Source organism: Oncorhynchus masou, chromosome 9 (genome assembly GCF_036934945.1).
Source record: "Oncorhynchus masou masou isolate Uvic2021 chromosome 9, UVic_Omas_1.1, whole genome shotgun sequence".
Taxonomy (NCBI): Eukaryota; Metazoa; Chordata; class Actinopteri; order Salmoniformes; family Salmonidae; genus Oncorhynchus; species Oncorhynchus masou.
The window spans coordinates 65,549,923-65,574,287 of NC_088220.1; the positions used below are offsets into that span (position 1 = coordinate 65,549,923).

The 24,365-nt window shown below is 44.8% G+C and overlaps 1 protein-coding gene across 8 annotated transcripts in view; it reads right to left on the reverse strand.

Annotated features, from left to right (window-relative positions):
* Positions 1-5,090: 5,090 nt before the first annotated feature.
* LOC135546479 (rho GTPase-activating protein 32-like) overlaps positions 5,091-24,365 on the reverse strand; it is a 46,571-nt gene continuing 27,296 nt past the window's right edge. For 7 of the 8 annotated variants that reach the window (XM_064974923.1, XM_064974924.1, XM_064974930.1 and 4 more), the window contains exons 6-21: positions 16,023-16,109; positions 15,500-15,637; positions 15,158-15,250; positions 14,860-14,982; positions 14,626-14,703; positions 14,358-14,439; positions 13,930-14,091; positions 13,698-13,800; positions 13,386-13,530; positions 12,974-13,056; positions 12,629-12,736; positions 11,920-12,297; positions 10,015-10,163; positions 9,732-9,806; positions 8,904-9,578; positions 5,091-8,345 (exon numbers count right to left, since the gene is read on the reverse strand). In XM_064974923.1, the coding sequence (XP_064830995.1) occupies positions 6,091-8,345; positions 8,904-9,578; positions 9,732-9,806; positions 10,015-10,163; positions 11,920-12,297; positions 12,629-12,736; positions 12,974-13,056; positions 13,386-13,530; positions 13,698-13,800; positions 13,930-14,091; positions 14,358-14,439; positions 14,626-14,703; positions 14,860-14,982; positions 15,158-15,250; positions 15,500-15,637; positions 16,023-16,109 (4,734 nt within the window). In that variant the 3' untranslated portion in view covers positions 5,091-6,090. The remainder of the gene's footprint in view (positions 8,346-8,903; positions 9,579-9,731; positions 9,807-10,014; positions 10,164-11,919; positions 12,298-12,628; positions 12,737-12,973; positions 13,057-13,385; positions 13,531-13,697; positions 13,801-13,929; positions 14,092-14,357; positions 14,440-14,625; positions 14,704-14,859; positions 14,983-15,157; positions 15,251-15,499; positions 15,638-16,022; positions 16,110-24,365) is intronic. The other variant, XM_064974925.1, reaches the window with a different exon arrangement.

Below are 24,365 nucleotides of genomic sequence, written 5' to 3' on the forward strand. Positions count from 1 at the left end.
CCTCTCCTTACACCCTTTAACCCTCTCCTTACACCTTATAAAGACAATAAACCCTTTAACTCTCTCCTTACACCTTATAAAGACAATAAACCCTTTAACCCTCTCCTTACACCTTATAAAGACAATAAACCCTTTAACCCTCTCCTTACACCTTATAAAGACAATAAACCCTTTAACCCTCTCCTTACACCTTATAAAGACAAACCCTTTAACCCTCTCCTTACATCTTATAAAGACAATAAAGCCTTTAACTCTCTCCTTATAAAGACAATAAACCCTTTAACCCTCTCCTTACACCTTATAAAGACCGTAAACCCTTTAACTCTCTCCTTAAATCTTATAAAGACAAACCCTTTAACTCTCTCCTTACACCTTATAAAGACAATAAACCCTTTAACCCTCTCCTTACACCTTATAAAGACAATAAACCCTTTAACCCTCTCCTTACACCTTATAATGACAATAAACCCTTTGACTCTCTCCTTAAATCTTATAAAGACAAACCCTTTAACCCTCTCCTTATAAAGACAATAACCCCTTTAACCCTCTCCTTATAAAGACAATAACCCCTTTAACCCTCTCCTTATAAAGACAATAAACCCTTTAACCCTCTACTTACACCTTGTAAAGACAATCACCCAATAGCAGGTGTATTATAAGAAACTGACTAATCTCGTCCCCAGCTGTCTCTCTAGCACTTGAGCCTAGGGACAAGGTTAGGTACTGACTAGTGGTAAGTACAGCAGATAATTAGTGATACACAACTAATTCATATCAAAAGTCTAACAATTACCCTTTGTACCAACAGTATTTCCTGAATAATTGCCTACTTCGCTAGGGTGACAGGTAGGGCATTATCATTTAGGATCGGTCACCTACAAGGAAAGGTCAAGCGCTTCATCATCAGTCTGGGACAGTGACACCTGGCATTTGGCATTAGAACACAGTCCAACTACGCCTTCTTCTCAACCACAATCAACTCCACTAGAATAGAATCCAGAATCCACATGAGAATATCAGAATAGAAGAGTGGCCGTGTAAGGGTTGATGCTCAGTGAAGAGCTGTTGCCTAATGTAATTCTGAGGTCTAATCAGGCACTTAATCAGCCCATATTGTTTCTCTGCCTTCCACTATCCCATCAACCCCTATTCCTCCAATCCATCAGCAAGAAGGTGAACGCCACTGATTGCCTCCTTTCTTCAATCCGAATCCAAGGTTACAGCATTAGAAACCTCAAGCACTAACAAGGTTCTGTTGATTGGGGTTGTTGCTAATTCATTTAGCACCCTATTGCTGAGGTGATTATGAGGGATGCAAATACTTTTTAAAGCTTTCTATTTGCCTTGGTAATGGCAACTACCCCTTTGACAGAACAAGCAATTGAAATGATTCCAATAGGTCAACCGTGAGCTGCTGAAAAGCAGAATATGCCACATGCTAAACAGACTCAAAAGTGCATATCCCCATGGCCTTTTTCCTTAGAGTCTACATGACACCCCATAAACCTGCTTTCCCCCTGGTATTATCCCCAAGGACAGTGTCTCTGTACAGGGGTCTATAGTGTTGAGCCACACACAATCTTTCTCAGACAACAATCACACCCATAGGGCAGATTACAGACCACTCCCCCCTGAGAGGCGTCCTACCGCCAGGCACCTGCTGTCTCCACCAAACTGGCACAGCTTGGCACCAAACTCCCCCCATACAGCACATTTTAGCTGTCTCTGCATCTGGACAAGCACAGCTGTTCAGGAATAATTCTCCAAGCAACCAGGTGAAGAGGATACAGACTTTCCCTTCACAGTTGAACTCAACTTAACCCTCGCTTCCCCTTAACTTAAACTAGTTTGGTTCGGGGGAGAGGGCGGCCAACTTTGAGAAAAGGACATTGGACATTATCACAGGAATCCATAACCCCTTAATTGAATTTGTCCCCACTGAACTATGAGGCGTAAACCTGAAGCTGAAAGGCAGCATGTTCCAAAAACATCACAATGTCCACCGAGCAGATGGCCATCTAGCTGGGGACCAGACCCACCACAGTAAATCTGAATAATGCATGCACACCTTGCTGTGAATCAGCACATCCAAGAAACAAACGGATCGCTCTGTGTCTGGACGCAGCGCAAAACGCTTTGCTAAAAGCTCACTTTAACCAAGTCGTCTCCGATAAGTCATTTCCCCTCCAATGTTCACATGCATAAGAATTGCAACTTGTTGGTTATGAGAGGACACGGTATTGGTGCACATTGAATGTCAATGCAGCAATGAATATACAATGGCTCTGTGGGGTGGCTGCACCCGGAGCAACGCTGAGCTGCCAGGAGATGTCTCGACCTCCTCAGGTCTCAGTAATTGTTTCTGCCACAGTGCAGGAAACCTCAGTCAGCTGTGATTTGATGGAGGCTTGTTTTCTCTTCATTTACAACAAAACACCCAGCAAACCAAAATTGATTCTGTGAATGTTCCCAGAATATTTGTTAGGTTGCGGAAAATGTTCTCATAAAATAAAAACTGTCCAGTTGTCTAAAATTGGTTAAATAAATTAAAAATATACACCATAATGATAAAGCAAAAACTGTTTTTTAGAAATACCTTATTTACTTAAGTGTTCAGACCCTTTGCTATGAGACTCAAAATTGAGCTCAGGTGCATCCTGTTTCCATTGATGATCTTTGAGACGTTTCTACAACATGATTGGAGTCCACCTGTGGTAAACTCAATTGATTGGACATGATTTGGAAAGGCACACAACTGTCTATATAAGGTCCCACAGTTGACAGTGCATGTCAGAGCAAAAGCCAAGCCACGGGGTCGAAGTAATTTTGTGTAGAGCTCAGACAGGATGGGTGTCGAGGCACAGATCTGGGGAAGGGTACCAAAACAAACATTTCTGCAGCATTGAACGTCCCCAAGAACACAGTTGCTTCCATCATTCTTAAACATAAGTTTGGAACCACCAATACTTTTCCTAGAGCTGGCAGCCCGGCCAACCTGAGCAATCTGGAGAGAAGGGTTTTGGTCAGGGAGGTGACCAAGAATCCGATCCAGAGGTCTAGAGTTCCTCTGTGGAGATAGGAGAACCTTCCAGAAGGACAACGATCTTCGCAGCACTCCACCAATCAGGCCTTTATGGTAGAGTGACCAGACGGAAGCCACGCCTCAGTAAAAAGGCACGACAGCTCACTTGGAGCTTGCCAAAAGGCACCTAAAGACTCTCAGACCATGATAAACAAGATTCTCTGGTCTGATGAAACCAAGATTGAACTGTTTGGCCTGAATGCCAAGCGTCACGTCTGGAGGAAACCTGGCACCATCCCTACGGTGAAGCATGGTGGCGAGCATTATGCTGTGGGGATGTTTTTTAGTGGCAGGGACTGGGAGACTAGTCAGGATCGGAGCAAAGATGAACAGAGAAAAGTACAGAGGGATCCTTGATGATAACCTGCTCCAGAGCACTCAGGACCTCAGACTGGGGCAAAGGTTCACCTTCCAACAGGACAATGACCCTAAGCACACAGCCAAGACAACGCAGGAGTGGCTTCGGGACAAATCTCTTAATGTCCTTGAGTGGCCCAGCCAGAGCCCGGACTAGAACCCGATCAAACATCCCTGGAGAGACGCTCCCCATCCAACCGGACAGACCTTGAGAGGATCTGCAGAGAATAGGAGAAACTCCCCAAATAGAGGTGTGCAAAGCTTGTAGCATCATACCCAAGACTCGAGGCTGTAATCACTGCCAAAAGTACTGAGCAAAGGGTCTGAATACTTATGTAAATGAACATTTTACGTTTTCTTAATTTTTAATACATTTAATTGTAATAAAAACCTGTTTTCACTTTGTCATTATGGGGTATTTTTTAAATGTAATCCATTACAGAATAAGGCTGTAGCATAACAAAACGTGGAAAAAGTCAAGAGGTCTGAATACTTTCCCAATGCACTGTAGGTGTTAATAGTAATAGTTCCATCAGCAACAATATTCCAGGATATTTGTTTTACATTTTACTGAAGTATGTTCAGGCAACATTATTAGAACCATCATGTCAATGTCACACTCTTTTTATGAGACCATTGTAGGAATATTATTGTGGGTGTTTTGAATAACATGTACATGAACATTCCTGTAATGTTTCCTCAGAAACCACTTCTATTGCTCCCACATTTTGCTGTGGCATTATGTTCTAAGAACATTACCAGAACATTGTTTTATTACATTCCCTGGCAACCAAATGAGAACCTTGGGGGAATGTTCTGTGGTAGATTTTACAGATGTTGTGAACAACATTTGAATGTTAGAAATTCTTGTAAAAAATGATTTGATGGTGAAAAACATTCTTTGAATGTTTGTGGGACGTTGTCATCCTGTGAATTTTTATTTCTACCTTTTTTGTAAGTACAAACCGGGCGTAACGGCAGTAAATGATGATAGGTGATGGGCAGGCCAGGCATATTTGGGGAGTACCAAACTTATTTTGACATAACGCTTGCAGAGCTGGTGAATGGTAGCTTGAAATGGTAGCTTTCTGGGCAGAGGAGATCTCGTCAGTCATCGTCTCCTCTGCCCAGATACTGGTTCAAACCCTAACTAGAACTTAATTGGAATGTTAGCTAATGTTCTGGGAATATTCCCGATTTGCTCGGCAGGCTACAGATAAATTATCCTGAATGATTTGTTCCTAAATTTGCACTGGCAGTTTCCTTGGATATGGATGACAGATCAAGGGGAGAGGATGCATGAACAAAAATACTAGATTTTCAGAACTTGTCAGATTTGTCTATGCTAATGAGATACTATTGGGAAACAACTACAGTCACTGTTATAAGGAATGAGAGAGACTTTAGGACAAAAACTGATTCATAAAGAAAAATTGAGTTCCATCTTCACTAAAGATTCAGATGCATTATTAGGGAACCACTTTTTCTGCAATACTGCAGTGCCCTCTGCAGTCTAATGCTTAAACTTCTGAATCTGCATGGTAGCAAATGCAAGGCCCAGTGAGTATGCATTGTTGCTCCAACCAATTACTTAATCAGATGTGCATTCCCATGAACAAAATATCAAATAAACCCAGCCACAATGTCATAGTATGTTTTAGAATTTTATTTAGATTATCTCATGAAAAAAAAAAATGTCTTAGCAATATCTCATTTACAGAGGGTGGTTTTAAATAATATCGTTAATGAATAAAAAACTATAACAATAGAGTAAAGCAACAGTTAAAACATAACATACCATTAAAATATGCCTACAAAGAGAGAAAGGAATGTCCTCATAATGCATCATCATAGCTTCCTGTTAATGTGATGAGTACATTGACATTCTGTACACTTCTTTCACATTTGCAGCACACGTACATGTTTGGAAGTTATTTATCCTGGTAACATGACATTAGATGGACCCCAACTGTGGTCACAATCCTCCATGCTCCTTAATCTTTCCATGTCTGAGTGTCTTGTTTTGTGAAGGTGGGAGACGTGCAGGGGAAGAAATGTACTCAGTGTCTTCCATTATTGTATGAACTAAATAACACCACAAGTGCCAATGTTACCGAACACCTTCAGTGAAGAATCAGTGGAATTGCAAAACGTAAAAAGTCAAGGATCTATGCATGGTTCTCAGATGCTAGAATTCTTAAAAAGGACATGTTTCTTCAGTTAGGGCATAAATGATCTATGCAAACAATATCACGCTGGCAGTAGGCCCAGTAAGACATATCTTAGATTATTATTGCTCATAAGATTAACAATATTTGGCAGACATTTCAAATGGCATTTTCTGTTTGTTGGACAATATTATCTCACGGACATTAAATGAAAATTGTACAACACCTTCATAAACAATTTCCTAAAACAAGCTTTCAAAATCTCACCTCTTAGTTTATGAGAAAATAATTTCCCTCTTTCTATCTACATGTTACCAACGGTATGACCCACCCATTCGTGTCAATTCAACATTTTCTTAAAAACAGTTTGAAGGGATATGTCTATGAATTTTTTGACATTTTTATCAACAACATTAATCTGTTGAGTTGGAGATGTATGCCAAGCTGGCCTCTTTTAGCTGCTGGTGTGATTAGAGGACTGAATCACTCAGCATAGACTCCAGCTTCCGGCCTGAGGCCTGTCTGCAGGAAGGCCCCGTGGCCCCCTAGGGCCTGGGACAGCAGTCTGTGGCTGTGTGGGGGCATGCAGCCGTGGCCAGGGAACGGCCCTGGCATGGCCTTACCAGACCCTGAGGGTTTGGGCTTGGGAGCTGGGTAGTACCCCTCCAGGTTATCATAATGAGAGGGCATGGCCTTGGTGCTCTGAGTTCTCCTGTGGGGCAGAGTGGAGAAGGATCCAGGGTGATCTGGTTCCACAGGTGATTTGACATGGTGGTAGTAACGAGGCTCTTTGATGCTCTGTGATCGTGGTCTCCTGGGGATGCTTGGTTTTAATCGGGCAGAGTAGCTGTTAGCAGCGTTGCCCATAATTACCTTGTCACAACCTCTACTATGACCACTCTCACCCTGCTCCACGTTCTTAGCATCTAGGAGCATGGGGACGTTGCAATGCTGTGACTGATATCGTTGGGGGGTGCCCTGCTTGGGCTGGGTTCTCCTGGAGACGCTCTCTCTCCTGGGAGGGACTGGCTCCTCGCCTGGCCAATGAACCTTCTGGTGCCTGATGTAATCACTAGGGTCTGAAAGCTGCTGACCAGGCGAGATTGGAGACATGGCAGGTACTTCACGTTGGCTGTCCACTCTGTCGATGGCCAGCAGCCAGGCATTACCTGGGTCTGACCTGCTTCTGGTGTGACTGATATCTCTGCCCCTGATGTCACTCTGTGGGAGGGGAGGATTCAGGTTCTCATAAGGAGACATGATAGGGTCCTGGGGCCTCTGCCTGGCTCTATTCTCTTGCCTGATTGGCTGATAGACAGGTCTGTCACAACCCTCTGGGTGGTCCCAGGACTTGTAAATGACTCGCTCTGGATCCCTGCTCTCTAAGAAGAGTTCTCTTTTTGCGGGTGGGATGTTGTGTGAGGGACGGTAGTGGTAACCAGGATGTCCACAATCCTTGGTAGAGCGCATGGTGTATGACTGACTGTGTCGGATGCGGCTCGTCCTGTAAGGGTCCACATAGTAGTAAGACTGCTCTAGAGGTGCTGCGTCTGAATAGGGACTGTAGCGGTACTGAACACAACCATTCTCAAAGTACGGCTGCAGAGGTTGGACATCTGACTGGAGTAGCCTTTTGTACTCCTTTTCCTGGACAGCTGGACGTTGGACGTAGAACAGGGTGTCTGCCAGTTCAATACGAATAGGTTGCTGGGCATGGAAGGAGCGTGCCCTGCGGATGCCGGGGTAGCCCAGGGCTCTATCCTCAGTCCTCTGCCATTGCCCCCTGGATCTGTGGTGGCCACTGGAGCTGTACTCTTCCCTGGTTTGGGGTTGACCACTGTACTGGGGGGAGTTAGAGGGGTATTTCCGGAGGCCTAAAGTATTGTAGCAGGTGTCAGACGTGGGTTTGTACATGCTCTTGGGCCCTGACTGGTGGGGAAGGAAATAGTCAGGCCGAGGAGGTCCAGACACCTGTCCTGCTGGATTGACCCGATGATGTCTGTACACATCTTCAGCCTCCCTCATAGCTCTCTCTCCATCAGAGCTGTACTGATTGACTAAGGGCGGCAGAGGACGATGTGGAGGGATCTCCTCCACAGACCCTGGCATGGACGCCTCAGCAAGAACAGTCTGATAGTTATAGGCATTGACTGAGTCAGTGTTAGCAAAGACAGCAGCAGCTAACGGGCTCTGAATGGAGCAGACTGATTGAATGGGAGGGGAGGCCCCACCACTGAGATACGAGGAGGACACAGTCTGAAGATGTACAGTCTTTACAGCTCCCAGGGGCCGGTCTCTCCCTTCCCTCTGGTCCCTTACCTCTGTGCTGCCCAGCATTAGAGCTCCAGCCTCTAAGGAACTGACAGTGGGAGTGAAGTTACTCATGGCCACTTGTCCTTCAGGGGCCTGTTTTCTCTCATAGCCAGGGAAACGTTCACAAGGACTCTCAACTGGTGTGCCAGCCATGGGTAAGAGGGTGGCTGGAGAAGAGACCTTGAGGTCACCGTAATCCTGAGAGCAGGGTTGGAGGTGGAGAACAGAGGGTCGTGGGAGTCTGTCCAGGGGGTGGGGGGTGTCCTGTCTCTGGAGAGGGTAGGGGGGCTGGGTGCCCCTCCTCTGGGAGGTCAGAGTGGCCTTCTGGGCAGACTCAGCCAGGGCCAGGGCCAGCCTGCGGGCAGCACTCGTCAACGGAGGGTGAGGAGGGAGGACAGACACTGAATTCACAAGCCCATCTGTTCCTGGGGAGGCATAAGACAAACAATGCTGCTACAGTATGACAGGACAAACAAAGCTGTGATCAGACATGAGGGGACAACACATAGAATAATACCATAAGAACTTAAGTGATTAAGGAAACACATTAATAACTGTACATATGCATGTTAAACATTGTTGCACATTAATGATACTGTCGATTGAAAAAGGCTTTAAAAAGACTCAATCATGGACACTCTTACTGACAGTTACGGCTGCTTTGTATGGTTGTCTCTACCTTCTTGCCCTTTGTGCGGTTGTCTGTGCCCAATAATGTGTGTACCATGTTTTGTGCTGCTACCATGTTGTGCTGTCATATGTTGCTGCCTTGCTATATATTGTCGTCTTAGGTCTCTTTATGTAGTTTTGTCTCTTGTCATGATGAATTATCTTTTTTTTTATATCCCAGCCCCCGTCCCGCAGGCCTCCTTTTGTTAGGCAGTCATTGTAAATAAGAATTTGTTCTTAACCGACTTGCCTAGTTAAATAAATCAAATAAAAAAATTAACTAAAATTGAATTTATTTTTAATGTGCCACTGACCTGCATCCGGAGGGTTTTGTGAAGCCAGGCTGTCTGTGACAGTTGAGGTGAAGCTTGGTGGGCTGGGTGGCCGGCAGGGTGCCCTAGCCTCACTCACTAGTTGGGCCTCACACAGATCCAGAGGTGGAGGGGAGGAGGATTCACACACCTGGGTATCTGAGACACAGCGTGGGGCAGACACACACACAGTGCGCACATCTGTTTCGACCACAGGGGAGACGACCCGAGCCACTTTCTTTTTCTCCCCTCTTTTCCTATGGACTGGGCTGATGTCAGGGGACTGGGAGTCACTGAGGACTTTATTGAGGGACGAGAAGATGGGCTTTGATTCACTGGAACCTCTGACATGTTTCCTACAGTTGACGCTTGCTTTGCGTTGAGGAGCGGATTTAGCTGCTGGTGGGCTCAGTGGGCTGCACTGGAAGGACATGGGGTCAAAGTCCAGAACGGCCATGCCAGGGGCTGGAAGACAGAGGTCAAGGTCGTCCTCCTGATGTGGAGGAAACACGCCAGCTGGGTCAAAGGCTGGACCATCAGCACCACTATGGACCTCCTTGACCTGGTTATTGTAGTGGTCAAATTTGACCCTAGCATCACACAGGTCATCCCTGAATGCGGTGGAGAGGGCATCGCTGGTGGAGTGTGGTCTAGGTAGGCGGTACATCTGGGGCTCCCCTATGGCAGACAGACAGTATGCATTACCATTCAGCGACAGACTTCAACATTAGACATTAAAAAAATGTAACAAATTATCCATCTAAATTAGTTTATCGCATATTATGAAACACAGGTACTGACAGGATTGAAAGTATGACAGAGCATATTTACTTTCCAAATTGTGCAAAGAGGTGAGAGATTCTTCACTTTTGGTGGAGCGCAGTGTCCCACTGTCACCTCTACCACCTGAATAATATGGAAGTACAAACTGAAGTTGAAATAGAATTCTTTTTGAAAAAACATGACTTCATCACATCACCCAAGTGGAATAAACAGCCATACATTTAACCACAGAGACATGACTGGAGGTATTTTATAACATGGCTTTGAAGACTGTTCTTATGGTTGTGTACAGTCCTGGATGGTGACAGTGTAGTGCTGGTTAAGGCCTGACCTGGCAGCGCGATGCTCTTGATCTCATTGGGTTCGCTGGGGTGACGCTTCAGCTTGCGTTTGGAGGTCATGGAGGATGACTTGCCCAGGTGGAAAAATGAACGCCAGCTTCCCACTGGGGACTTTTTCAACTTCCCAGGAGCCCTCTTACTATAACACAACACAACATCCCCAGTGAAAACAGTGGACTGTACAGGGTGTCAAAGACAAACTCAGCAAAAAAAGAAACATCCCTTTTTCAGGACCCTGTCTTTCAAAGATAATTTGTAAAAATACAAATAATTTCACAGATCTTCATTGTAAAGGGTTTACACACTGTTTCCCATGCTTGTTCAATGAATCATAAACAATTAAATGAGCATGCACCTGTGGAACCGTCGTTAAGACACTAACAGCTTACAGACGGTAGCCAATTAAAGTCACAGTTATGAAAACTTAGGACACTAAAGATGCCTTTCTACTGACTCTGAAAAACACCAAAAGAAAGATGCCCAGGGTCCCTGCTCATCTGCGTGAACGTGCCTTAGGTATGCTTCAAGGAAGCATGAGGACTGCAGATGTGGCCAGGGCAATAAATTGCAATGTCCGTACTGTGAGATGCCTAAGACGGCGTTACACAGAGACAGGACGGGCAGCTGATCGTCCTCGCAGCGGCAGACCACGTGTAACAACACCTGATCAGTACAGCCGAACATCACACCTGCAGGACAGGTACAGGATGGCAACAACAACTGCCCGAGTTACACCAGGAACGCACAATCCCTCCATCAGTGCTCAGACTATCCGCAATAGGCTGAGAGATGCTGGACTGAGGGCTTGTAGGCATGTTGTAAGGCAGGTCCTCACCAGACATCACCTGCAACAACGTTGCCTATGGGTACAAACCCACCGTCGCTGGACCAGACAGGACTGGCAAAAGTGCTCTTCACTGACGAGTCGCGGTTTTGTCTCACCAGGGGTGATGGTCGGATTTGCGTTTATTGTCAAAGGAATGAGCATTACACTGAGGCCTGTACTCTGGAGCGGGATCAATTTGGAGGTGGAGGGTCCGTCATTGTCTGGGGCGGTGTGTTACAGCATCATCGGACTGAGCTTCTTGACATTGCAGGCAATCTCAGCGCTATGCGTTACAGGGAAGACGTCCTCCTCCCTCATGTGGTACCCTTCCTGCAGGCTCCTGACATGCCCCTCCAGCATAACAATGCCACCAGCCATACTGCTCGTTCGGTGCGTGATGTCCTGCAAGACAAGAATGACAGTGTTCTGCCAAGGCCAGTGAAGAGCTCGGATCTCGATTCCATTGAGCCCGTCTGGGACCTGTTGGATCGGAGGATGGGGGCTTTGGCCATTCCCCCGAAGATGTCCGAGAACTTGCAGGTGCATTGGTGGAAGAGTGGGGTAATATCTCACAGCAAGAACTGGCAAATCTGGTGCAGTTCATGAGGAGTAGATGCACTGCAGTATTTAATGCAGCTGGTGGCCACACCAGATACTGACTGTTACTTTTGATTTTGACCCCCCTTTGTTCAGGGACACATTATTCAATTTCTGTGGAATTTGTTCAGTTTATGTCTCAGTTGTTAAATCTTGTTATGTTCATACAAATATTTTCACATGTTAAATTTGCTGAAAATAAACGCAGTTGACAGTGAGAGGACGCTTCATTATTTGCTGAGTTTACAACAGCCTATGAAACAAATACATCCTTCATACAGTCGCACACATTTTGTTTTAATATACTGTCCAATAGTTATGTCAAATCAGTAGTGATATTTGGAACGGATGGTCTCTAAACGGAATTGGCTATTGTCTCCTGTCAGACTGACCAGATTATAATTTTTTTGATGAGTTTATAAAACTACAATGTACTGTAGGCTACTAGTTTCTAGAAGCACCAACAACCTACCTCTCAGTGGGGAGCGCGATGACTGTGTGGAACTTGCCCATCAGTGCCCCGGGTCCCTCCCCCACCTCGATGTACTCGCTGTGGGACAGAACGGGGGTAGGAACAGGGGAGCCCAACTGGGCCTGGGTACGGGCCTGGGCTTCCTCCAGAGATAGGAGCTTAGTGGAGGGAGAGCACACCAGCAGAGACTTGGGCCTGGATAGGGTACTGGTACCTGGGAGCAGAGAGAGACCTGTGCTCTCCCGGTTGTGGGCGTTGACCATGCGGCTGAAGAGTGACTCTGTGTTGTTCAGTATGAACTCCACCACCACTGACTGGATACGCACCTCCATAAAGGCTGCGGTTCCACTAAAACAGGCCGACTCAATCTGCTTGGACCTGAAACACAGTTATGTCCTAATCAACAGCATTGCCAGTCATAGCCAGTTACAAAACAACAGTGCACATTTAAGCAATATGGCACGGCTAAGGGCTGTTCTTAGCAGTGTTATATTGGTCATATACCACAAACCCGAGGTGCCTTATTGCTATAATAAACTGGTTACCAACGTGATTAGAGCAGTAAAAATAAATTATTTGTCATACCCGTGGTATATGGTCTGATATACCACGGCTTTCAGACAACCAGCATTCAGGGCTCCAACCACCCAGTTTATAAATCACAGTTAATACTAATGACAGTGTTGGTGGTTGGAATGTTACAATATACCTGAGCAAGTTTGGAGCCCAGACGATGGCCAGGTTCTTGGTGTGCATGTTGGTAATAGGGCTGAAGGTGGCTAGTTGGGACAAATGTCTCATGAGGAACTCCAGAGTCCTGCAGTGCAGACCAGGGACTATTACAGATCAGGTAGAACACAGACATGTGCAATACACCCTTCTCTACTGTCAGCCTACAAAGCCAAGACTGTGGCTTCAATGCTCTATTTTAGCCAACAGATGGAGCCTCAGCACCTACAGTTCAGTGGTGACTTTATACACTACTGTAGTAAATATAGAAGATGCCGCATTGCAGGAGCCACTAGGGTGTGCTGTGAACTCCTCTCCCACTGACCTGTAGTGAGGAGGAGGAAGCTGCTGGATGACGTTGTGGATCTTCACCAGCCTCTCCTCATCAGTAGCTGCAGACACAGCCTCCTGTGGAGGGAGGGAACACCAGAGGTCCACACTGAGAGAGAGCCTGATAACTAGGCCAGCAGGAGCTTTCTGTCCTTTACTGTCGTTCCCCCCTTTACGTTTATCTTCTATACACCCCACCGTGCTACGAGGAGATTTCTGATTAACAATTCTAAGTACATTTCAGTGATAAGACCTTTCTATTTCACATATTTTGAAATGGGAAAGACAAGCGTATTTGTTAGTACAGTATCTCCCTTGGTTTATTCCAAGATGACTATATTATTCATCTATTCCCCAATCAGCGTCCACCTTTCCCCTCTGTGTCAGTTCAGTGTTCTGCTCCTTACTGAGAATCTCTCATAGAGCTGGTAGGTGAGCAGAGGGTTGGGCAGCTCTCTAAAGTACAGTTTACAGAGGGACCCTACGGAATGGATATCCTGTTTGAAAACATCTCTACTGAGGTCTGGGATCTCCTCCGAGTCAAACTGATGTCTGGGGAAACAGATGAGAGAAGACACTGGTTAACTCAGCATCAGACCATCACATACAATTAACACTGTGTACATCTGTAAGCAGTACTGACATGATGTTTGAATTTCTTCATGGTTTTCCAGGATGTTGTACATTATTTGATGTTAAAAAGTGAAGCAGGGACTTACCTTAGTTTCTGGATGTTGGAGGAAATCCCAGAGAGTCTGTACATCCCGTCCACGACACCATGTCTCTCAATGAACTCAGTACAGCATTTTATCACCTGGGGGACTGGAGAAAGGAGAGGAGAAAGGGCCGTCAACAAAGTAACATCCAGGAGATTTTAACAACAAAGACGAGAAGACTACCTTTCTCTATACAGTGCTAACTATAGAGAGAAAAGGCTGCTGGGAGACTGACCATCATGTTCTGAGTTGAGGAGGTGTTCCCCCAGGTCACAGCCAAACACCCTCTCCCTGAGGATCCCACGCTGCCTCAGCTTCTGGGGGGGTGGACGGGACTTCATGAAGCTCCTCAGGAATGTCACCAGCTTCCCATGCTTCTTACACACTGATGGACACACTGAATGAATATACATTTTGTTTTTGGGTTGTAAATAAAACATACAATAGATGTGCATTTGAATCCCAGTGGATAACACTTGAAAGCAAGAATAAAAACACTTATTCCCAAAGAGTCAACCAATACAACACCGTTACACACACACACACACGCCAGACTCACCTAATTTTTTCAGTACAAATTTTAAGAGTCAACTCCAGTCAGCTATACATTAAATCATAGGGAAGAGGGAGGACAGACTGTTGCTGTAAAACAGGTCACAGTACCTGGTTTTGGCACAGAGCTGGACACACAGGTGGGAATCCTGTCACTGATCAGCTCCACACAGTCACAGGGGAAGAAGCCAACCTGCACAGAGAGAAATAGAAGGAGGAATAGTAACACTCTCCTGCGCTCTATAATCCACCATATATGATCTAAGGAAGAGTAAGTGATAGTAACCTCCACGTAGAGAGAGTGGGATGCAGAAAACAGATCACTAGTATGAAGGGACAGACAAAGCTGTTTGAGTCAGACTTATTTGAGGTGTTTTACCTGAAAACCATGTTTCCCTCTCCACCAGCCAGTGTCCTCTTTAGGAGGCATGTCAATGACTGACACAATGTCCCCTACCTAGAACAGGGTCAACACAGAAAAGACAAATGAGAGTATAGCAGTTTGAGTGGGTTTAAAATCCACAACCATAGCAGAATGTATTCCCATATCTCCCCACTGTTCCCTAAACCCCTCCCCTTTCCTGTCCAATGACAAGATGCACAGAGGTGTCACCTCAAAGGTCAGCTCGTCTGTGGCCTGGGCAATGTAGCGTTTGATAACGTGGGCGGCGGCGATGGCAGGAACATTGATGGAGGACTCCTCAGCTACCAGCATGCGGTTGCCCTTGTTATCAATCTGAGAGACAAAACACAGGTTGACAAAGTCTACAAAATACGCAACATTATGGAGTTCAGCATAGATATCATATCAATTACTAGACTGGAACATTTAATTGTGCATGAAGTCTAATTGAATAAACAAGTTGTCCTGTTGATCTGAGGAGTGAGTAAGAGAAACATGAGTAGCTCACCTCCATCCATGTCAGCACTGGACCACAGTTGATCTTGTTATCAGCTATGGCTGAGAGATGGGACAGGTAGGCTGCCAACATCTTGGTTATTTCCTACGGAGAATAGAATCAGCAGCAATGAGTTAGGTTAAATGCAAAGCCAGGGGAGATAATGTATGGCTGTGTAAGTGTCCCTAATGGCACCCTATTCCCTATGTAGTCCACTAGTTTAGACCAGTTTCCTTTGCACAGGTCAAACGTAGCGCACTACTTAGGGAATGGGGTGTCATTTGGGATACAGATGGTCTCAATCACAGCAGATAGTAAACATATTCCCAGGTAGTCCTGTTGACTGACTCCTACCTCTACTGTGTCCTTCAGATAGTCAAAGCGAGGCAGCTCATTGAGTTGGGAGAAGCGTCGGTCATAGATACAAAGGTGGAGGTGTTTGTCTAGCACACGGAAGTCTTCATAGGAGCGCTTCACCAACCAGCTCCGACTCTGAGACACAGAGACAAGAGTGAGTCTGAAATGAGACCAGACTGAGAAAAACATTGAAGGAATCTCGGACAAAGATACTGTACACAAAGGCATCAGCCTGTCTCAAACCTCTCCTCCTGGACCCCCAGACATTCCATGTATTTGATCTAGTCCAGAGCAAGCACACCTGTTAACTAACTAATTGTTAAGCCCATGACTACTTGAATCAGTTGTGCTAGTTCAGGGCTACAACAACATTTGTTAAATGTCTGGGGGTCCCTGAGGAAAGGGTTGAGAAGCACTGGATTATTTTACCCTCTTAGATATGAATATCATGCTTCAGTTAAATGTTCCAGATTGTTCTATGGGTCAGAAACTAGGGCCTAGCCCTCAAGCTCCATTATACCTGGCAGCAGATCTGAACCAGGAAGAGTGGCTCCTTGGAGTCCAGACAAGCCTTCTGCCCCTCAGTCTGCTCCTCTGCAAAGGATAGCTGCAGGGGAATGGGTACAGATAGATTAAAATAGTGAGGGACACCACACTCTAAATAATGTAGGAGTTCAGTTACAGAAAGAGGTTGCTGTATTAAACTACTGTGAAAGTAGAACATATATCATGTCCGGTCACTTAGCCAACTCTCCAAACTATCAATAATGGACAGTAAACCAAACTGGGTAATACTACCATGGTAAGAAATGGGTATGGTTTGTCATGAAGGGAAACATCTAGATAGTACATAATAAAAACAATCATGGTCTTAAAAAAAAGAGAAAAAAAGAACAGAGGCCCCTTAAATAAATGGGTTGGAGGAGGTCCTTTGGTCTTGAGAGTTGCTGACTTCACACTCAATAAGGAAAGAAATCTTGGGAGGTTAAGAAAGTGTGAATGTGCCCAAAATATAAGCAGTATATGAATAATGCATAAGCAATTGAAAACCGCTTCAGCGTTTGAGAGGCTATTGAAATCCTTGTCAAATTCCCTCCATCCCTCCCATAGAACTCCATAACATCCTATACCAAGAGGAGATCAAAGCCTCAGGAATAGTTAGGGGAATAAATTGATATCAAATACAGGCAAAACTTCAAAGTGCTGCGAGGCAGGGGAGGTTATGGTTATTTATAACTAATCTAAATACTCAACACAATATGACCTAGTTACCCATCATTGCTCAGTAACATGGTAAACCACAGCGTATGGTAAATCATACACACAGCGATACAGAGAGGATTTTAAAAAATAAGCATGAGTCAATGAGTGAATTAAACAATAACATTAACTATGGTCATGCGGATGGAAAGATGGACTGTTAGCATGATAAGACAACAAACATGAATCAATAACAATATGTCAAGAGGATGTCTGGACAGAAAAACAGTCACATGGAGCAGAGTCATGTAACACTGAAAACTAAACTGAGTAAATGTAGTGCATGTCTTATGTTTTGTTTAAGCTCTTTCCATCCCCTAAATCTTTTTACCAACGCATTTTAGCCAAGCAACTAATACTGACAACCTCACACGGCGCAGCACAAATCCCTAAATAGAAACATGCCTGCAGTCATTAACTATTAATACACACATCTGGACCCAGAGACAGAAATGAAGACAACCGCATACTGGTACCTGCCAGTGCAGGCTCTTAACAGGTCGTCAGCTATTAAGTCAGGTTAAAACACAGCTGGATGTCTCCCAGACAGCGTTCAACTGCAGTCCTGTGTCTCCAGATAGAAGTCACTGGGCTGAACCCTTAGCTGCCTACCACAGATGCTGGTTGCTTTCATCTGTCCCGGAGGTGAAATCCCCTTCAGCCTGTCCTTCGCCGCAAGGTGGAACCACAACATGTTTTCACTGTTCAATTAGACCACAAGAGCAGAGAATAGAAGTAGGGAAAGCATTCCGCTGTTTCTCTCTCCCTCTGTCCCTCCCATCACTTCCTCAATCTCCCTCCCGCTCCCCATTTCAATCTCCCTCTCACTCTTCCTCTATCTTTCGTCATCCTCTCGTGACAAAAGAGCTCTACAGTATATAGGCTAAACCAGAGCAGTTAGCACACGCCCATATGTAACCCTGAGAGGTGCAGGAGAACACAGACAACCAAGGCATCTCCATTTCAAAATGGTGCTTCTGGAGAGAATGGAAGTAATCTTGGGCAGAATCAGGCCAGTACGCTGTGTTTCAGAGGCTGCTGTCCTCATGTTGCCATTCTGTCTGAGACCTGATCTGTCATATTCCTGATGGTCCTGTGTGTGTTCTAGAACAAGCATATGAGTCATGAGACCCACCACAGGGATAATGTTATGACACTCCCTCTAATCCGTCAGCCCACTTCCTCTCTGTGTGAAGTCAGCACATAAATTATATCATGACAGCTGTTTAAGGTCCAATGCAGCTGTTTTTATCTCAATATCAAATCATTTCTGGGTAACAATTAAGCAGTGTTGTAGTACTCGGGTCCAGGACTTGTGACTCGACCATTGGTGGCGCTAACTCTCCATCCCGTGACTTGGATTTGCACTTTGACTGGATAGGCTACTATGATAAGCAACAATGGGTGCGCAGAGCAGCGAGGGTTCTGTTCTCTAGCAATGGAAGGACTCGCTACACCAGCAAGCGGTGAGTGTGGACAGGCAGGCAGGCTCCACTCTGGTTCCACCTCCGATCATACACATCACGCAAGCGACTCTTGCTTCCCCGTAAACACCAGTTAAAAAACTGTTCTACAATATTGAAAACAATGGTTTTGAGTTTAAAAGTAAAACAGTAAAGCTATTGTCTCCCTCACTCTCCCCTTCAGTATTGAAAAGTAAAAAAAGTTCCACTTTCTCCAGTCTCCCTTTCGTTTTCACTCAAGAATGAAATCACCTACACAAATATCAGTGGGTGGGCATCCCGAATGGCACAGCGGTCTAAATCACTGCATTGCTAGCTGTGCCACTACAGATCCTGGTTCAATCCCAGGCTGTGTCGCAGTCAGGTGCGACCAGGAGACCCATGAAGCGGCACACAATTGGTCCAGGTTAGGGGGAAAGTTTGGCCGGCCAGGTTGTCACATCGCGCTCTAGCGACTCCTGTGGTGGGCAGGGCGCAACGCACGCTGACACGGGAGTCCGTACGGGAGTTGCAGCGATAGGACAAGACTAACTACCAATTGGGGAGAAAAAAGGGTAAAAAATTACAATTAAAAAAATAAATATCAGTGGGTGATTACAAAAAAAGTAGCAAATAATAATCTTGTCAGTCTGACAGGAGACAATAGCCAATTCCGTTAGAGACCATCCGTTCCAAACATCACTACTGATTTGACATAACTATTGAACATTATATTAAAACAAAAATGTGTGAGACTGTATGAAGGACTTATTTGTTTCATAGGCTATTTTAAACTCAGCAAAAAACAAAATATCCTCTCATTGTCAACTGCATTTATTTTCTGCAAACTTAACATGTGCAAATATTTGTATGAACATGGCAAGATTCAACAGCTGAGACAAACTGAACAAGTTCCACAGACATGTGACTAACATAAAGTTAATAATGTATCCCTGAACAAAGGAGGTTGGGGGGGGGGTCAAAATCAAAAGTAACAGTCATTATCTGGTGTGGCCACCAGCTGCATTAAGTACTGCAGTGCGTCTCCTCCTCGTGGACTGCACCAGATTTGCCAGTTCTTGCTGTGAGATGTTACCCCACTCTTACCAAGGCACCTGCAAGTTCCCACACATTTCTGCAAGTTCCCACACATTTCTGGGGGGAATGGCCTTAGCCCTCACCCTCCAATTCAACAGGTCCCAGAAGTGCTCAATGGGATTGAGATCCAGGTTCTTCGCTGGCAAACACTGACATTCCTGTCTTGCAGGAAATAAGACATACTGCTCGTTCTGGCATTGACCTGCTGGAGGGTCATGTCAGGATGAGCATGCAGGAAGAGTACCACATGAGGGAGGAGGATGTCTTCCCTGTAATGCACAGCATTGAGATTGCCTGCAATGACAACAAGCTCAGTCTGATGCCGCTGTGACACTCCGCCCCAGACCATGACGGACCGCTCCACCTCCAAATCGATCCCGCTCCAGAGTACAGGCCTCGGTGTAACGCTCATTCTTTCGACGATAAATGCAAATCCGTGATGTCTGGTGAGGATCTGCCTTACAACAGGCCTACAAGCCCCCAGACGAGCCTTTCTCAGCCTATTGCGGATGGTCTGAGCACTGATTGAGGGATTGTGCGTTCCTGGTGTAACTCGGGCAGTTGTTGTTGCCATCCTGCACCTGTCCCACACGTGTGATGTTCGGATATACCGATCCTGTGCAGGTGTTGTTACACATGGTCTGCCACTGTGAGAACGATCAGCTGTCCATCCTGTCTCCCTGTAGAGCAGTCTTAGGCATCTCACAGTACGGACATTGCAATTTATTGCCCTGGCCAAATCTGCAGTCCTCATGCCTCCTTGCAGCAAGGCACGTTCACGCAGATGAGCAGGGACCCTGGGCATCTTTCTTTTGGTGCTTTTCAGAGTCAGTAGAAAGGCCTCTAATGTCCTAGGTTTTCATAACTATGACCTTACCTGCCTACCGTCTGTAAGAGGTTAGTGTCTTAACGACCATTCCACAGGTGCATGCTCATTAATTGTTTATGATTCATTGAACAAGCATGGGAAACAGTGTGTAAACCCTTTACAATGAAGATCTGTGAAGTTATTTGGATTTTTATGAATGATCTCTGAGTTTATATTGCAGGCAATTATGACCATTGCGCAACAGGAGGAAAATCTTTGCGCTGCTTCAATGCTCACATTAAAATCTTCCCGCCAGCCCGCCACTAGTTGATGCTGGGCAGATATCTTCAACTAAACGTTCCGAGCCAAATCAATACAGACACGAATCTAGCAACAAACGAGCATTAAGCCAGAAAAAAATAAAAATAAAAACCGCAGTAACCAAAATATCAAATTTGTCTAAAAAACCCAGAATAATTATTTTGTCTTTCAATTTTTTTTTTTTATGTGCACATTAACCAATATTACAAAATGTAGTATTTTTTGTTAAACTCAGACCCATTGACGCAGACTTGAGCACTTGGACCAGAACTCGTCCACTAGGACTACTCATAGACTGGTGACTTTACCATTGGTGATTCGGACTCCACTCGAACTTAGACATAAGGTCTCGCGACTCGACCTCAGGGGACTGGTGACTCGACTGAGACAAGAGGTTTAGTGACGCAACTACAAAACAGATAAGTAACGTTACTTTTAATTATTTTAATTAAAAAACAAAATCAGTAAAAAAATAACTACTTTGCAAAGAGCAATTTCTCAAGCAAGATTTTTGCTAGGACTGTCAGAGTGGTCTGAGTGGGGAGGGGAAAACTGAAAACTAGCTGTTATTGGGAGAGGTTTTTAACACTTTCTTACTGGTCTATTAACTAATTTACCGCATGGTGATATCACCATGGAAAGGCCCCACCAAAACAGGCAAATATTTCAGGCAGTCTTTTCAAACAGCTCTTACGCTAAAAGGGAATAATAATTGTTTACAGAATTATTCCAACCTCAGAATGTGGAAATATATAAAAAACACTGAAGAAAAAAATGACGCACTTTTGACTGCACTGGGCCTTGAAGAAAACAGTTCAGAATGGGAAAGGGATACCTAGTCAGTTGTACAACTTAATTCTTTCAACTGAAATGTGTCTTGCGCATTTAACTCAATCCCTCTGAAACAGAGGTGTGGAGGGCTGCCTTAAATCAACATCCACGTCCTTGGCGCCCGGGGAAGAGTTAACTGCCTCGATCAGGGGCAGAACATGTTTTAACTTGTCAGCTCAGGGATTCGATCCAGTAAACCTTTTGGTTACTGGGTCAACGCTCCTACCCACCAGGCTATCTGCCGGCCCCCAGGCTACCTGTGTGTGTGTGTATGTACAGTGCATTCGGAAAGTATTCAGACCCCTTGACCTTTTCCACATTTTGTTACGTTACAGCCGTATTCTTATTATTTTCCCTCATTAAATCTACACCCAATAACTCATAATGACAAAGCAAAAACAGCTATTTAGAATATTTCGAACAACTTAAAATAACATTTACATAAGTATTGAGACCCTTTACTCAGTTCTAAGTTGCTGCCAAAGGTGTTTCGATTACAGCCTTGAGTTCTCTTGGGTATGACACTACAAGCTTGGATACACCTGTATTTGGGGAGTATCTCCCATTCTTCTCTGCAGATCCTCTCAAGCCCTGTCAGGTTGGAAGGGGAGCGTCACTGCACAGCTATTTTCAGGTCTCTCCAGAGATGTTTGATCGGGTTCAAGTCCGGGCTCTGGCTGGGCCACTCAAGGACATTCAGAGACTTGTCCCGAAGCCACTCCTGCGTGGTCTTTTCTGTGTGCTTCTGGTTGTTGCTGGAAGGTGTACATTTGCCCCAGTCTGAGATCCTGAGCAGGTTTCCATCAAGGATCTCTTTTTGCTCCATTCATCTTTCCCTGACGCTAAAAACATCCCCGCAGCATGTTGCCACCACCATGCTTCACCGTAGGAATGGTACAAAGGTTTCCTCCAGACATGACACTTTGCATTCAGGCCAAAGAGCTCAATCTTGGTTTCATCATACCAGAAGTTCTTGTTTCTCATGGTCTGAGAGTATTTTAGGTGCCTTTTGGCAAACTCCAAGCAGGCTGTCATGTGCATTTTACTGAGGAGTGGCTTCTGTCTGGCCACTCGACCATAAAAGGCATGATTGGTGGAGTGCTGCAGAGATGGGAGAACCTTCCAGAAGGACAACCATCTCCACAGAGGAACTCTGGAGCTTTGTCAGAGTGACCATCAGGTTCTTGGTCAGCTCCCTGACCAGCTCCCTCCTCTCCTGCTCAGTTTGGCTGGGCGGCAAGCTCTAGGAAGAGTCTTGGTGGTTCCAAACATCTTCCAATTAAGGATGGAGGATACTGTATTATTGGGGACCTTCAATGATGCAGGATTTTTTTGGTACCCTTCCCCAGATCTGTGCCTCGACACAATCCTGTCTCGGAGCTCTACGGACAATTCCTTCGACCTCATGACTTGGTTTTTGCTCTGACATGCACAGTCACTATGGGACCTTGTACACACACACACGTGTGCCTTTCCAAATCATGACCAAACTTTTGTATTTACCACATGTGGACACCAACAAAGTCGTAGAAACATCAAGGATGAACAATGGAACTAGGATTCAACTTAGCTAAATTTCAAGTCTCATAGCAAAGGGTCTGAATACTTACGTAAATATATTTTCTTTGCAAACATTTCTAAAACCCTGTTTTCACTTTGTCATTGTGGGGTACTGTGTGTAGATTGATGAGAAAGATACATTTGAAGTTGGAAGTTTACATACACCTTAGCTAAATACATTAAAACTCAGTTTTTCACAATTCCTGACATTTAATCCTAGCAAAAAATCCATGTCTTAGGATCACCGCTTTATTTCAAGAATATGAAATGTCAGAATAATAAGAGAGAGAATGATTTACTTCAGCTTTTATTTCTTTCAACACATTCCCAGTGGCTCAGAAGTTTACATACACTCAATTAGTATTTGATAGCATTGCCTTTCAATCATTTAACTTGGGTCAAAAGTGTCAGGTAGCCTTCCACAATAAATTGGGTGAATTTTGGCCCATTCCTCCTGACAGAGCTGGTGTAACAGTCAGGTTTGTAGGCCTCCCTGCTCGCACATGCCATCTATTTTGTGATGTGCACCAGTCCCTCCTGCAGCAAAGCACCCCCACAACATGATGCGGCCCCCCCTGTGCTTCATGTTTGGGATGGTGTTCTTTGGCTTGTAAGCCTCCCCCTTTTTCCTCCAAACATAATGATGGTCATTATGGCAAACAGTTCTATTTTTGTTTCATCAGACCAGAGGAAATTTCTCCAAAAAGTACTATCTTTGTCCCCATGTGCAGTTGCAAACCGTAGTCTAGCTTTTTTATGGTAGTTTAGAGCAGTGGCTTCTTCCTTGCTCAGTGGCCTTTCAGGTTGCATCGATATAGGACTTGTTTTACTATGGATATAGATACTTTTGTACCTGTTTCATCCATCTTCACAAGGTCCTTGCTGTTGTTCTTGGATTGATTTGCACCAAAGTGCATTCATCTCTAGGAGACAGAACGCGTCAGGCATTTGGAAATTGCTCTCAAGGATGAACAAGACTTGTGGAGGTCTACAATTTATTTGAGGCACTGAGTTTGAAGGTAGGCCTTGAAATACATTCACAGGTACACCTCCAATTGACGCAAATTATGTCAATTTGCCTATCAGAAGATTCTAAAGCCATGACATCATTTTCTGGAATTGTCCAAGCTGTTTAAAGGCACACAGTCAACTTAGTGTATGTAAACTTCTGACCCACTGGAATTTTGAAACTGAAATTTTGAAAGTGAATTATAAGTGAAATAATCTGTCGTAAACAATTGTTGGAAAAATTACTTGTCATGAACAGAGTAGATGTCCTAATCAGCTGCCACAGCTACAGTAGGTCAGCTATTAGATAGCTGCAAATTACTGCTAGAGCTCCCATCAGCTCACACACGTCCCTTAGCATACATGTAATAGCTTGCTGGTCATATTATGTTATTCCACGCTGCGAACATAGCGGTTCACTGAGACTCTCTCAACAGTAAAAGCAAAGATGGTTTAGTATGATGACATGTAGAAACTGCTTCCCCAATAAAAATCCCAGATCACGCTTGTTGGCGATGTCATGGCAACTGTAACG